Below are 15,627 nucleotides of genomic sequence, written 5' to 3'. Positions count from 1 at the left end.
TCACACTTGGGCTGCACTGGAGAGTAAACGACAGTGCATGAACGGTGTCAACACTAGACGATGTCCAATAACTGCTGAATTTCCTCTGTAAGAACACAGCCCCATCCCATAAAACTGAAAGACCAACCGCGACCATCCCCGAGCATGTAAAAACCTAGGATTCCACCAACTGTTCCACGGTCAGTAAGTCCTTGCTAACCCGGACATGGCACCCCACAGCCCAGCCCTCCCGTCCCGTCACCGAACGCAACTTCCTGCCGCGGCAAGCCAATGACGTCACATCCGTTTCTGCCTACCGTACCAGGACCGCTCTAGGCTGCGGCCTCGCTGGCCCGCCCGAAGCTTTGTGGTTGCTGGGCGGGGCCGTGACGTTCTTGCCCGGGCTGCAGGGGGAGGCCGCGGCGGGGAAGATGGCGGACGGGAAGGCGGGAGAGGAGAAGCCTGAGAAGCCGCAGCGAGCCGGAGCCGCCGGAGGTGAACACAACCCCAGCGTCGCGGGCTGCGGGGGCTACTCCGGCCTTTCTTTTGGGTTTCCCAGGGTGGGGGGCTTTACGGCATCTCAGGAGCGGGCGGAGCTGGCGTTCGCCCGGCTAGGGGCTGGGCCGTGATGGGTGCCGGGCACGCCCGGTGTGGCCCGCGGGGGGATCGAGGTCCGTGTCGCCTCCTCAGAGAGGCTGCTAGTTACCACCGGGCCGTGAGAATGGAGATGGGAGACTGAGTTTGGGCTGGGAGCCCAAACAGCAGAGATCTCAGGGCCCGCTGCGCACTCAGGCCACCGCGCGAGGGCCGAGCCGCCGCCGGGGGCACTGGCCGCATGCCGGCTTTCCGAGGGCGCCGGCCTCTCGGTTACACGTAGTTAATTAGGTTTGATGCTCTTTTTTCGCTGAGGAGGTGGAAGACCCCAGCCCACTCTTTGCTGTATTTTCAGACATAACATTTAGAAACCCTGCGATGGCATAAGTCGAAGCGATGAAGTGGGGATAGGGGATCTGGCTCAAGCAGCACAAGCTTGAAATTAGGATTTGATTCGCTTTCTTTACAGTATCTTATTTAGGCTGCTAACGGCGGAGTCTATGTCAGATATTTAGTTGGCATGGTAGGCAGGCATGATCTTCCTGTAATTTGTCGCGAAATTAAACTCAGATTATAGCTATCTTTTCGTCCCTCCTACCCCCGTAATTTTTGGTGGTGTACATAAAGGAAAAGAAATACGTAGTCTCTTTTCTCCTACGCCCTTTTGTCGTAAGGATAATTAACACATGTGAGCGGATAATACCTTGTTTAGAATGTTTTAGCCTTTCACTGTTCTAGCTTTCTTCAGTCTTTTCCCTGAAATACTTAAATGTGAGAACATAAACACCATACATGCCGACCAAATTTGTTAATTGCCGAAGACGCCCCCACCCCCATTTGAGATAGGGTCTCTTTTAGCTCAAGCTTCCTGAGTACTGGAATTAACAGGCCATGGCCACTTTGTCAGGTGTCTTCCGTTTTTTTTTTTTTTTTTTTTTTTGGTTTTTCAAGACAGGGTTTCTCTGTATAGCTCTGGCTGTCCTGGAACTCACTCTGTAGACCAGGCTGGCCTCGAACTCAGAAATCCACCTGCCTCTGCCTCCCAAGTGCTGGGATTAAAGGTGTGCGCCACCACCGCCCGCCACTCATTTTGTTTTTTTAAATAAACTAGTAAAATAGCTAATGAAAGTATTTTAGTTCTTTCTTTAGACCTCCTCCATTATTGTTAAAAGTAGTTTGAGGAGAAACTATAGCCTAAAGTATCTTGGGTGGCCTTGAGTTTAAGACTGACTGAAGTTTGACTAGACTGAGACAATTGTTTTAAGATATTGCTAAAATGTACCTTAAGTGTCTAAATAAATTCTTGTGTAATGTACTTGCCACCCTTTCAGTTGAGGGACATTGTGTCATGTAAATAATATTTTCAGTTAACAGTGTTGAGGTTGTACAGATTACTTTATATTGGTAACTTAAAATAGCAGTCCTTGCTGGGCAGTGGTGGCGCACGCCTTTAATCCCAGCACTTGGGAGGCAGAGGCAGATGGATTTCTGAGTTTGAGGCCAGCCTGGTCTACAGAGTGAGTTCCAGGACAGCCAGGACTAAGCAGAGAAACCCTGTCTCGAAAAACCAAAACAACAACAACAAAAAGTAGTTCTTTTCTGCCTAGTTTGCCTCATTTCGTATAACTAGCTAGCTCACTTTAATATCAGATATAATGGAGTTATGCAGAGGAATCATAACTGACACATTTCGCCATAGATAGGATTGAATTGATAAGCTTGAGGCAAGTATTCAGCTCTCTTGGAAAACTTTGGAGTTGGCAACTTTTCTTCTGTGACACAGCCCACAGTATGGGAATATGAGTAGTTTTCCTACCCATTTAATCTTGTTATTGATGCTGGAGATTGAACCCAAGGCCTCACTTATGCTAAAAGTGAACTTCACTACTGTGCTCTGTTTTAGTAAATAGAGTATCCCCATAATTAAACTGAATGTGTCTCTACTAGAGAGTTGTTTGGAACTGCCTCTTTCACTTCAGTCTGCTTGGGGAGACTTTCTAGACATTTTTTGGTTAAGGTTATGTATATGTAGCTCTTTAACTTAGGTAGAAATTTAGAGAGATTTAGAGACAAGCAACTTAATGTGTAGCCATAGCCATTTCAAGCTATCAAGGGTTAAACCAAGAGCTACTTCAATGATGTGTGTATTTCCTGTGTCAAAACACAGCTCATGGACTACCTGTCCTGTCAGAGAGCTACTTGAGTCCTTGGTTTGTTTTTTTTTTTGTTTTTGTTTTGTTTTTTCTTTTTCCTCAGATAAGCTACCAGAGTCCACGTGACTCATGAATGGTACCTTTGTGGAATTGTTCCATCTCAGCTAGTCAGTAAAAATGAAAAATGATAGTATGTATGGTTTAATTGATATTAACTTACACGATTTATTTGCTTAGAATGAATACAAAGTAGGCAGAAGGCTTCACAAAAATATTCTTTCATCTGAACACTAGCAATTTGTATAATGACGACTTATAAATTGAAAGGGCTGAGGCTGGAGAGATGGCTCAGTGGTTAAGAGCAGCCAGTGCTCTTCCAGACGACCTGGGTTCAATTTCCAGTATCTATATGGCAGCTCAGAACTCTCTGTAACTTCAGGATCTGACATGTCCATACAGTCATACATGCAAGCAAACACCATTGCATATAAAATAAAAATAAATTATTTTTAAAAAATCAAAGGGTTTTTTTTAATTTAAAAATGCTTTTTCATTTATTCATTATAATTCATACTACTAAAGATATTCACAGTATTAGTCAACAGTCATTCAACATTTGTTTTCCACAATTTTATCTATCTATCTATCATCTATCTATCTATCTATCTATCTATCTATCTATTTGGTTTTTCGAGACAGGGTTTCTCTGTATAGCCCTGGCTGTCCTGGAACTCACTCTGTAGACCAGGCTGGCCTCGAACTCAGAAATCCGCCTGCCTCTGCCTCCCAAGTGCTGGGATTAAAGGCGTGCACCACCACCGCCTGGCATTTTTCTACAATTTTAAAATACAAAAATGTCTCAGTAAGCTAAGTGCTGAATTCCAGCAGTTGGGATACAGAAGCAAGAGTATCCCTCAGGAGTTCAAAGTAGAGGTTTGAAGTAGTCCTGAGCTACATACACAGTGAATTTCAGGATTACATAGTGATACTCAGTCCACAAAACAAACACAAACAAAATGAATAAATTGAAAGTAGAGACCCTTGATTAAAAGTTGCGAGTTCTAAATTAGAGTTTAAAGAACATCCAGTACTTATGAATTAAATGTTAATATTCAGTGATAGATTTTAACACTCATATTTGCTTGAAATAATTTTTTAGTGATCCATATTTAGAATTACAAATACTTTAATTACAATTAGTAGTAATATATTTGTCTGCTGTTTTCCCATTTTAGTATATTGTTTTATTTGCTTTCTAAATGCTTTGTGTATTTTGTTGTATAATTGCTCAGAGGGTTATATGGAGACAAAACAACCAACCTATGTGCCACATTGAACCTGCTTATACTAAGAAATGAAGCCAATACTGTGTTCACCTTCTTCACTCCCTGTTCTCTGTATCTTGTGAACAGAACATGCTATCTAAATACATTTGTGGAATTGTTTTAAAGATTGTTTAAAATTATTTTTGTTGTTTTTAAGATAGGATCTCACTGTGTAATTCTGGCTTAGGGAAATCCTCCTGCCTCTGCCTCTCAAGTGCTGAGATTAAAGGCATGCGCCACCACACCTGGTACACAAAATTGTTTTTAATCACATGTCTGTATGTGGGTCTGTGCACATAAATACAGATGCCCAGAAAGGCCAGAAGAATTGGATCCCCCAGAGCTGGAGTTAGAGGAATTGTGAGCTGCCTTGTGTGGGTGCTGGGCTCTAACTAGGGTCCTCTCGAAGATGAGTAAGCTCTCTTAACTGCCGAGCCATCTGCTGATAAACTTTTTGTTTTGTTTTATTTATTTATTTTACATATATGAGTACACTGTAGTTGTCTTCAGGCAAGCCAGAAGAGGGCATCAGATCTAATTGCAGATGGTTGTGAGCCACCATGTGGTTGCTGGGAATTGAACTCAGGACCTCTGGAAGAGCAGTCAGTGCTCTTAACCACTGAGCCATCTCTCCAGCCCGCTGATAAACTTTTTTATGTCTTCATATAAGAGTACAGAATACAATGGTTGATGCCAGTTTCTGCTTAAGTATACTTGATTAAGATTGCAAATAAAATGCAGAGGACGGTGTCTCTAGTCCAAACTGTATAGAATGTCCTTTGTTCCATAGTAGCCTCACACCAGGCTCCTGACTTGTCATCAGTTTAAGAAATTCTGTTTTAAATTGAATTCTCAGTTACTGGAGTGTAGTCTTTCATTCTTTTAATTCACATACTCTTACATATAAACCAATGAATGGCATCTCAGGAAACTATTCAGTGCTACCTCTGCCTCATGGAAATCCCAAACTAGAGTCCTAATCTGAAGAAAGTAGTTTATTTAATCTGTACCAAATCAGATAGATACTCTATTCAAAGTGCTTGTTGTTGAATTAGCATGGTGATACAAGCCCACGATCCCAGGTACCTTGGAGATGGAGCAGGATGTGTGCAAGTTACAGGAATGCCTGGCCTTGGGCACTATAGCTAGACTTTGTCTGGAAATCAGAAAACTATTTGGGCATATAGGTCACTTACAGAACTTAAGTATTTACATAGTTTGTGTGAGGCCTTGTGTTCAGTCCTCAGTGCCACAAAGCACTAATTAACCTAAAGGTGTGTCATTACCAAACTGCATGGATCTAGATTTGTAATCTTGAGCCTTTGATTCTTTTACTTGTCAGTTACTATGTTTGACACTCCCCCAACCTCTGTTTGTTTTTTTTTTTTTTTTTTGCCCCATTTTCTTACTGAACTTGCCAAGGCAGTCACTTAGAGCATGTTCTGTTTCTCTACAAGTAAGTTTGAATTGTCTCAGAATGTATCCTGTAGGGATCTGTAGAGCTGGAGAGAAAAAAAAAATCAGCCAGTCTTTTCAATATATTCTTATATAGTCTTATTTATTAACAAGCCTAAGATACTCAAGACATGAAGTCATTATTGACTTAAACACATAAAAACAAGCAAAGTTGTTGAAGACATCTTGATTTCTACATCTGTGTATATCTATGTACTTTTCTGGAAATTAAGATTAGGTCTTAATTTATGAGAAAATATGTATGTGAAAGTCTGACTTTGAATAGCTCATAAGGTAGCTTAAAACAGGTGCTAGACCAGCTTTCAGAGTAGGGTTAACTCTCAAGAGATTACCTTGAAGTTTTTCAACTCAAGGTTGAGGAATTTTGTATCTTGAGTAACATCACTTAAGAACATAACTTAGCTAGGGATCAGCCAGGAGTGTAGCTCAGTGTAGAATGCTTGTCTTGTATATGCAAAGCCCTGGCTGTTCAGTATGGTGAAGGTGGGAAGAAAAGTCTGTAGACTGAATTCTCAGTATAGGTTAAGTAACGGTGGCCATGGTGGTCATGTTCATAACTAGACATTTTGTATGATTAGGACTACATTACTGAGAATATTACAATTTATTAGCCAGATGTTTTGAATTGCCACATGTACAACTTAGTTCATATGAAAGAATTGTTGATCTCAATTTCTGAACATCATAATTTCACAAATGTAGCCAAGATTAATGTACAATTAATAAGGTAATGTTTAGCTGACGGGTATTTACTCTTTGTGAACTCTGTGTTTATAATTTTAAATTGCTCTGTATTTTATGCTAGTTAATTCATGGGAGCCTCTTGTACTGCCACACAATCTCAGTTCCTGCTGTACACTCTAACAAGCAGTGAAGAGACTGTTGGGTCAGTAGGTGACAGCTGCAGAGGTATCTTCCTTGTAAAGATGCTTTTTGAGGTTGCTGCTCCCATCAATCTGCTCAGTAAAAATAGCTCATCTTGGTAAGTTGTTTCGACTTCACCAGGACCTGAAGAAGAAGCAGAAAAACCTGTGAAAACTAAGACTGTTTCTTCCAGTAATGGAGGGGAAAGTTCCAGTCGCAGCGCTGAAAAGCGATCAGCTGAAGATGAAGCTGCAGACCTCCCAACAAAGCCTACAAAGATGTCCAAGTTTGGATTTGCCATAGGTAGTCAGACGGCAAGGAAAGCGTCCGCCATCTCCATTAGACTCGGAGCAAGTGTGAGTTGTTTTCTGTGTGCTTTTTGTTTTTTCTCATTACAAAGATTAGTCTCATCAGTCTGCTTTTCAGTGCGCGCGTGCGTGTGTGCGTGCGTGCGTGTGTGCGTGCGTGCGTGCGTGCGTGCGTGCGTGCGTGCGTGCGTGCGTGCGTGCGTGCGTGCGTGCGTGTGTGTGTGTGTGTGTGTGTATATAGTATATATAGTAAAGCAAGTGTTAAAAGGTAAAGTCCTGTAACTGGCTATGAACTTACATGTAAGTCAAAAAGTAGTGAACACATTAGGAAAGGCCTATGAATTTTATCAAAGTGGTTGAAGAAAAAGGCATATTATAAAGATGCATGATTTATAAAGTAATCACTTAAGAGTTTTCTTAGTTGAACAAAATATTGGGAATTTTAGAAAACTTTTTTTTTTTACCACTAGCCTTTGAGAGGCATTGGAGTCGATACCTAGCGTCACCTACCTCCAAATCAGAGTAATGACTACACATCAGCTCTGTGCAACTTAAGGATTAATGTAGTAAGTTAATCCTGCTAAGAATTTTTGGTTATCTGGCTATGTTTTTTGTTTGTTTGTTTTTTAATTCATAAAGGTCAGATGCAAATGGCTTTATTTCTGCTGTAGATGTTCATTTCAGAGATTTTTTTTTAATGAAAAATTTTAATTTTCAATCATTTTCTCACTAGAGTCTGAAGTTTCTAAATTACAAGAGCAGTCATTTCTCAGAACTCTCAATTCCCACCATGAAATCTTTTTTCCCCTCTTTAAAAAGAAAATCTGAATCTAAACAAAAAGATTATGACATTTTTATTTTGCTAACATTTTTCTCTATGTCCTCTGGTCTTGATGTGTAACGTTTAAAATCACATAGACCTAACTACATAAATACTCGATTTCTTAAAAATAATATTTTTATTTACTCTTTTAACAACTTAAACATAAATTGACTTGACCCCATTTAACTTTTTTAAACATTAAACATGTACTCATGTAACTAATGTGCTTGGGCATACTCTGAGTTCAGTTCCTTCTTTTTCTAAATAATTGAAGGGATTTAATAATTATTAAGTGGTTGAATTAGGTTCAGAAAAGCCTGTTCAGTAAAGTTTACTTTACTGAAACAAAAATCACAGGCCTTAGGACCAAATCTTAAAGGACTGTATATCATGATAAAGAGTCTCTAGACCAAAGCCCATTGTCGTCTTAGGAACATCACTAGTGTGAGAAAGAATACAAAGGGTGTGAATGGGTCATATCCCTCTCCTTCAGTGTTGGGAACCGAGGCCAAGGACTCATGATAAATGCTAGACAGTCTGTCACTGAGCTCCATATCTCTAACCTTGGCATATGCTATTTCGAGTAGTTGTCCTATTGGGTCATGCTAAGTCTGAGATTGGAAGGTAGTGGGTTAATATCATGGACAGAGGGAGAAAAATAGGAGTGTTTAATAAGGATCTGAGCAAAAGGACCTTGTAAGACCCTGGGGTGTGTTGCAGTGAAAGGGAGAAGAAATGGGTGGTGAGAAGATGAAATGGGACAGTGAGAAGAACAGAGATTGTCCAGGAAGAAGGATGGAAAGGAACCGACCGGTAGACAAAGTCAGTGTGATGCTCCCTGCCTTCTAAAGGCACTGTAGTCCTTGCAGGATGCTGTGGGGCAGGCAGCATTTCTAGTCATTTATCTCTTCTGTGTGCACCCCTTAGCTTAACTAATAAAATTGAAGATCCTAATGAGAGATTTTTTTTTAATAAAGAAAAGCTATTGGATATACAAAATTAATAAGTAAAACCTACCTGCCAGTAACTCTTATTTTCAAAGACATAATGGATTTGCCCAAAATGAGTTCTTTACTGTGTAAGCATATAAAAACAAAATGGATAAAATAGAACTTTGTAAGAGCAATTATTATTTTATTAAACAAGGCTATATAAGCTTTATTTGTGATAATTCTGTTAAATGTTTCTTTTTCAGAAGCCTAAGGAAACAGTTCCAACTCTTGCTCCAAAAACTCTTTCGGTAGCAGCAGCTTTCAATGAAGATGAAGATGTAAGTTAATACCTAGGTTATTTTACTTTATTTTAAAGACTGTGTGCATGACAGGCATGTGCGCCATGGTATGCAGGTGGAAGTCGGGACAACTTTTGGGAGTCAGTTCTGTCTTTCCATCTGGGGTCACAGATGGACGGAAATGTCACAGGGTTGGCAGGCTTGCATGGCAAGCTGGTTTACATACCAAGCCATCGACTGGCCCTTAGTTTTACATTAACTAGTCCTTCTAAGAAGATAATAGCAGATGGAGAGATAGTTCAGTGGTTAAGAACATGCACTGTCTTCCAGAAGATCAGAGTTTGATTCCTGATACCCACATCATGTGGCTTGCAAACACCTCTAAATCCAACTCCAAGGGATCCAGGTCCTTTGGCTTGCACAGGCACCTACACACATGCAAATACCAGTAAAACACACATTTGTACCCACTTATATAATTAAAAGTAATAAAGTTTTTTTTTTAAAGAGAAGAAGAAATTAATAGAAGATTAGAGTTTGTACCAATGGTAGTTAAATTAATAATGGTGAAATAGTATTGGTAAAATTTCTTTGAATGCTTAAGAAAATTGTATTTCTTTTTTTGTAGTGCTAGGTATTGAGTTTAGTGCCTTGTAATGCCAGGCAACTGTTGTGCCACTGAGGGACAGACCCAAAACTAAAAATTTAATGTGTCTATTGATACAAATATATTTCTATAAAAATTGGTAATTTTATAGAAAATTGCATGTGTGTTTGTGTGTGTACACATATCTGTTACACATGTTCATTCAAATGTAGAGTGGTCAGAAAACAACTTGTGGAGGTTGTTCTTCAACTCTGTGGGTCCCTCAGGTGGAATATAGATGTCTGACTTGGTGGCAAACACTGTTACCCACTAAGCTATCTCACGAGCCCTCTCACACTTGGCCTTCAGTATTGCTGCTTTCAATAACTTTGTAGTTGGTCTTCAGTGATGCCCCTTGTGCTTGCTACAAAAAGTAGCTGTGGAGTGCTGTAGGGTGCATCTGTAGCAGGAGTAACAGTGCAAGTGATTGCACCAGAGCTTCCTCTCCTGAGAGTGCTCCAAGGTGAGCTCAGGGTGTCTACTCTGCTGTCTGTCCAGTTCTCGCGTGCCCCTTAGAGTGTTAACATCCTACCATGCTCAAGGGTGATGAGTGAATTTCCCAGAGTTTTTTTCTTTATGAAAGACAAACTGTCTCATATCTTAAACTGACTGACCTGGAGCAGGGTGTGTAGCTTTCAGTTTCAGATCCTCTGGCCTCTACCTCTCGTGCACTGGGATCACAAATATATGCACCACTGTATCCAGTTTCATTTCTTTGTTTTCTTAGACAGGTTTTCTGTGTAGCTCTGGCTGTCCTGGAACTCTCTGTAGACCAGGCTAGTCTCAAACTCATATAGATCCTACTGCCTCTGCTTTCCAGATGCTGGGAATAAAGGTGGTATGCCATCTTGCCAGGCCATACCCAGTTTTTATGTGATGTGGAGGATCAGACCTGGCTAGAGTGTTGTGCATATTAGCCAAGTAAGGACTAAAGGCATGGGCGACTGCATCTGGCCATTTTGTTTTGTCTTGTCTTTGAAGCAGGGACTCTAATAGTGAGGCTTGCCCCTGAACTCACTAGGTAGCTGAGGATAGTCTTGAACTTCTGATATTCCTACCATTCTGCCATATCAGCTGAGGAAACTTGGATATACAATCCAGAAGGGAAAGATAACACAGCCAAGTAGGGGAAGTGTGTAAGTGGGAGCTGTTACTACCTATACTGTAGTAGTGCTGTGTGGGCTGTGTGAGCATCATGGGTATCAGTTCATCTTTGCAAATGGAGACTGATACCTAAGTACACACAACCTTAGACTAGAGCTTTGTTGCTCAAAGTTATATACCATGATTCACTGTCTTCCTTCATTTTCAAGAAATTTGGGGTTTTATCTGTCGCTGGCCTGGAACTCGCAAAAAATCTGCCAGCTTCTGCCTTCACCTCCTGAGTACTAGCACCTGACCCTTTTAATTTTGTTTGCTTTTTATTTTTTATTATGGCTTTAACATATTTTAGTGAAAGAGGCTGGAGAGATGGCACAATGGGTAAGAACACTTTCTCTTATCCTAGGACCTTAATGTTCTCACACCCGTGTCTGGCAGCTATAACTGTGGCTACAGGGGGATCTGTGGCTTCTGTCCTCTCAGGGCACCTGTGCCTACCACCCCACCCCACACATACACATACACAAAATAGAATCAATTTAAATTTTTCTGTTGTGAGTAGATATTTTGACATTTTTGAACCATTTACACATAGACACGTTGGCAAGTTCATGTCTTGCCAGTGTGAAAAGTGCCAGTGAACATGAAGGTTCTGACTCTTTGACTAGTTAACATATGAGAGTTACTTTTTTCTTTATCCTACCCAGTATAGCTCTGATTTAAGTGTGCCTCTGAGGGCAGGTGCTTACACACGTGTGCATCTAGTGTGAAGGCCAGAGCTCAGCATCCGGTGTCCTCTCAGTCTCCACCTTTAGTTTTTTTTTTTTCCTTCCTTCCTCCCTTCCTTTCTTTTTTTTAAAGACAGGGCCCTGTTGGCTTGGAACTTGATAATTCAGTTAGACAGGCTGGCCAGCAAGGTCCCTAGGATCCTTCTGTCTCCACTCTCAGGTACCAGAACTATAGGCGTTTCTGCCCATACCTAGCATGGTTGGGGATTGGAACTCAAGTCCTTATGCTTATTGACTGAGCCAGCTCCTCAACCCCAAGTTTAAAAAAAAAAAAACAAAAAAACAAAAAAACAAAAAAAGACAATATAGGTAGTTGTTAAATTGTTAAAGTTTACCACCTTACTCCTTTTATGGCATTAAAACATGTTATGGATAAATTTTTAAAAAATTAGCCTCCTTAGTAACCAAGTGAATTAATAATTTAATTGTATTCATTCCCATTTCCCTGTTCTGCAGAGTGAGCCAGAAGAAATGCCTCCAGAAGCAAAGATGAGGATGAAGAATATTGGAAGGTGCCATGCTTTCATATTATTCTAGAGCTGTAGGGAAAGCAAGGGGAAGAATGCATTACACATTCTACACGAATCCACCATCTCCATGTTCAAATAAATGCAGTCCCAGTGACTTAGTCTGTCATTCCTAGAACTTAAATAAACATACCTGATACTATTACCAGTCCAAATGAAGTGTACACACACACACACTTTTCTATTATATTTCTTTTTGAGAAAGAGTCTTACTATGCAGCCCTAGAGTTCACAATATAGGCTAGGCTGGATTTGATCTCGAAGAGATCTACCTGCCTCTGCCTCCAGAGTACTGGGATTAAAAGTGCACCATTCAGCATACACATCAGTACATACAACAGTAGTTTATATAAAACGCTGACGCTGCATATTCTCTTTTGTACATCTTTGGATTTTTGTTTCATGTTCACAAATGCTCGTGGTAAGCCACCAAATTAGTATTTAACCTCATTTGTGGGTTTTAGATCACTTCTTTTGCGACAGATTTTCTGTTTGCTGCAGTGCTGGGAATACTATGGTCTGGTACTCCGGATAAGAATTCCACAGCTGAGATTGTTCTCAACTCTCGGCAGTCATTTTTAGAACCCTAATGGCGTCTACTCTTACTGTATGTTACCTTCCCTTATCTGTGTGTTGAGAACTGCACACTGACAATGGAGTATAGCTCAGTGCTAGAGCTCTTGGCTAGGATGCACTTGTCCCTAGGCTCTCCTCACTCCTGCAAAGGAGAACACCATGGTGGGCCTGAAGGTGACTGCCTATGGGCCTCACTCACATTCAGAGGGCAAGGGGTAGGTAGAGTGCCCAGGTTCTCCTGTCTACTCTTATCCTCACTGCATACATACTGAAATGAGGTCTTAACCCTTTATAGAAAGAGCTTCAAAAGATCTCTGTAAGGGCTTCTGCTATTTAGCCTGTATTACTTATAATGAATGCTAAGCAAATGTATATTAATATGGTTAAGATAGACTACTAGAATAATTTGAAAAAACTGAATTTCTTTTAACACAGGGACACACCAACATCAGCCGGACCAAACTCCTTTAATAAAGGAAAGCATGGCTTTTCCGATAACCAGAAGCTGTGGGAGCGAAATATAAAATCTCATCTTGGAAACGTCCACGACCAAGACAATTAAGTGAAGTGTTCTGAGATTGGGGTGCGGGTGGGTGCAGTTAGAAGGAGCAGTCTCCTTTTTGTAGAGAATGGTGTAAGACTAGCTTTGGAGCCGTTTTTCTTCTTTTTTTTCTTTTCCTTTTTTCTTTTTTTAAAGATTGAGTGGTACACTAATAAATGAGAGTTTGCAATTAGAGGTAATTTATGTTTTATATACAGATTTCAAGACATTTGCTAATTTTGTAGTTTCACATGATTAGTTTCCAAGGGTTACAGATAATAAAGAAATCAGAAGTGGTACCTTTCTAAGAATTGCATATTTTTTTAGACACAACTTTTAGCACATTAAGAGGGAAGCCAAAAGTTATTGTCTCCGACTCTCCCCTCATAACCTGACTGGCTCCCTGGAACAGCCTTACCGAGAGGGAGTATTGGATTGTTACTGGACTATTGACTGAGAGTAAATTTAGATAAGGTTAGAATGAACCTTTTCCTACGGGCATTTCATTTGTTCTGGGCCATTATATGCTAGTACTGCATCGCTCGCTCGCTTGCAGTGGGTACAGACGCTTTGCTCTGTAAACGTTTTTTTTGTTAAAAATCCTTATATGAAGTATTGAGTATTATAATTAGCCCACTTTAATGGAGCGTGTCTCTGTTCAGGATTCTTCAGAGGACACTATTTGCTACCAAAGTCAATCAGTATTTGGACTGTGCTTCTCTTGGTTTCTATTCTAGTTCCTGTAAGCATTTCCACCAGAACTTGAGGCAAAACAGAAGGAAGCTGTTTCTTTTAAAGTACAAACACCACCAAAAATATCAGTGTACTTACTGCTTTAAGTATTTGGCTGGCTTTTATTTTTTAAAAGGTTTAAGTACCAAAAGGAAAAGAGGTATAACGTTGTATAAAGACAGATGAGGCAACACACCTTCTGTGGCTTTTGAAGCATTTACGTTGCTAACTTACTAGAAAATTTCTTACTTGTACAACTTCATGGCTTATTTTAAGTATATACATACTGGGCAGTGGTTTCAAAAGCACATTTAGTGACTGAGATAAGACAGAAATGCTTCTTCAGACACATTGTCATTGTGAGTCTCATCGCACATGCTCTTTAGAGTTCTGTATGTAGGATGTTTGTTTTGTATTTTTGTATTGTATATGGGCTTTTTAAATGTGACAGTTAAATGCATCTTTAATAGTCACAGACAAAAGAAATGATAAAATGTCCTTGAGAATTACAATGTTAAATTTGGAGGCAGCTTTGATGAGTTTCATGGGTGGTGATAATTCACTAGGCAGTTTTTATGTAATGACTTCCAAGAAGCAGCCTGCAGATATTTCTAACACTTTGTTCACTACATTTTAGTTTACTTAATAAGCCCCAAGTAAAACGATGGAAATGTACATATGCACTATTAGTTCATACATGATTTAAGTATATCAAGATACATAAATTTAACTTTTATGTCTGCAAACTGTCCATTTGTCCATTTTACTGTTTGTTGAAATAACACCTCTCCTACATATTCTTTACTTGACTTGAATAACAATTTAACCTGAGGTCAAGATGGAGAGAGACGACTGAGCTGAATGTCTTTACTAAAATTACAATAAATTTTGTCAAACTTGGTGGTGGTCTTATTTTCTATTTTATTTTTTACTGTGTCTGAAAAATGTTTTAAAAAGTATTCTGTGTATATGGGTTGCTGGCGAGGTCAGGGAGATACAGAATATTGTAAAAATATCACCATTTAGAAGTGTGTTCCCAGAACCTCTTACATAACTTCATTAGACAGTCGTCAGAATAAGTGTGTTTGCGTCATCCGTCACTCCACCTCACACAGGGCAGCTTCTCACACTCCATTTACCATGTTCTTCTACAGTATCCGAGAGGAACTGCATGGTCAGCTCCTGCGGTCTCTAATGCTCTTCCTTAACCCATGTATTCATTGTGAGTGCCAAGCACTTGTGCCACTGTACACATGTGTGTCAGAGCACTCTGAGGGGTTCTGTGCTTTTTAAGTTCTCCACACACTACATCTCAATTGCAGTTTTTCCTCCCTCCACTTCTAGTCCTTCCCCCACCTCCCCTCTTCCTCAGATCTATTCCTCCTCTGTCTCCCTACACAAAAGGAGGAGGCCTCCTAGGGATAACCTTTGAATGTGGCCTAATTGTCAAAGGATTCTTTTTGTTATTTTTGGGTTTTTTGACTGGGTTTCTCTGAGTAGCTCTGGCTCTCCTGGAACTCATTTTGTAAATCAGGCTGGTCTCAAAAGAGACCTGTGCTGGGATTAAAGGTGTGCACTGCTACCAGCACCTGGATGTCAAAGGATTTTCAAGCAGTGAATTAAAGACCGAACCTAAGACATCTTATGGTGTAGAGGTATCAGATGTAGGGAGAGAATCCTATCCTTGGGTTAGAGAAAAGGACAACTGAGTAAGAGAATGAGAAAATGTAATGTTAGGGAAGAAGCTGGCGACAGCTGTTTTAAGAGTGGTTGCCTAGTATGCAAAAGGCTTGGGTTTGACAGCCAGCACTGTAAAACCCAGACACTGCCAGTAATGCCTATCTGGAATCCCAGAACCTGGGCTGTACGACAGAAATAGTAAAAGCTCTTGAGGCCAGCCTGGATCACAAGGACCCATCTTGGTCAGGAGGTGCTAAGACTATTATATTTTATTGAATCCTGT

General features: G+C 40.3%; 1 protein-coding gene across 3 annotated transcripts; it reads left to right on the top strand.

Moving 5' to 3' along the window:
* The first annotated feature begins 316 nt into the window (after nucleotides 1-316).
* Pcnp (PEST proteolytic signal containing nuclear protein) lies at nucleotides 317-14,564 on the top strand. 3 transcript variants are annotated; one of them, XM_034515381.2, is made up of 5 exons: nucleotides 317-474; nucleotides 6,533-6,747; nucleotides 8,721-8,792; nucleotides 11,745-11,800; nucleotides 12,827-14,564. In XM_034515381.2, exons 1-5 carry the CDS (start codon nucleotides 411-413, stop codon nucleotides 12,951-12,953), a joined length of 534 nt encoding a protein of 177 aa, XP_034371272.1. In that variant the 5' UTR covers nucleotides 317-410; the 3' UTR covers nucleotides 12,954-14,564. The 3 variants fall into 3 exon arrangements, with proteins under 3 accessions (XP_034371272.1, XP_034371271.1, XP_034371274.1); XM_034515380.2 differs by having other exon boundaries at nucleotides 8,718-8,792; XM_034515383.1 differs by having other exon boundaries at nucleotides 381-474; nucleotides 6,333-6,747.
* The last annotated feature ends 1,063 nt before the right edge of the window (nucleotides 14,565-15,627 follow it).

This window comes from Arvicanthis niloticus, chromosome 12 (genome assembly GCF_011762505.2).
Source record: "Arvicanthis niloticus isolate mArvNil1 chromosome 12, mArvNil1.pat.X, whole genome shotgun sequence".
NCBI classification, from domain to species: Eukaryota; Metazoa; Chordata; class Mammalia; order Rodentia; family Muridae; genus Arvicanthis; species Arvicanthis niloticus.
The sequence above is the reverse complement of the archived record's forward strand: the minus strand, read 5'-3'. Positions and strand labels throughout refer to the sequence as shown.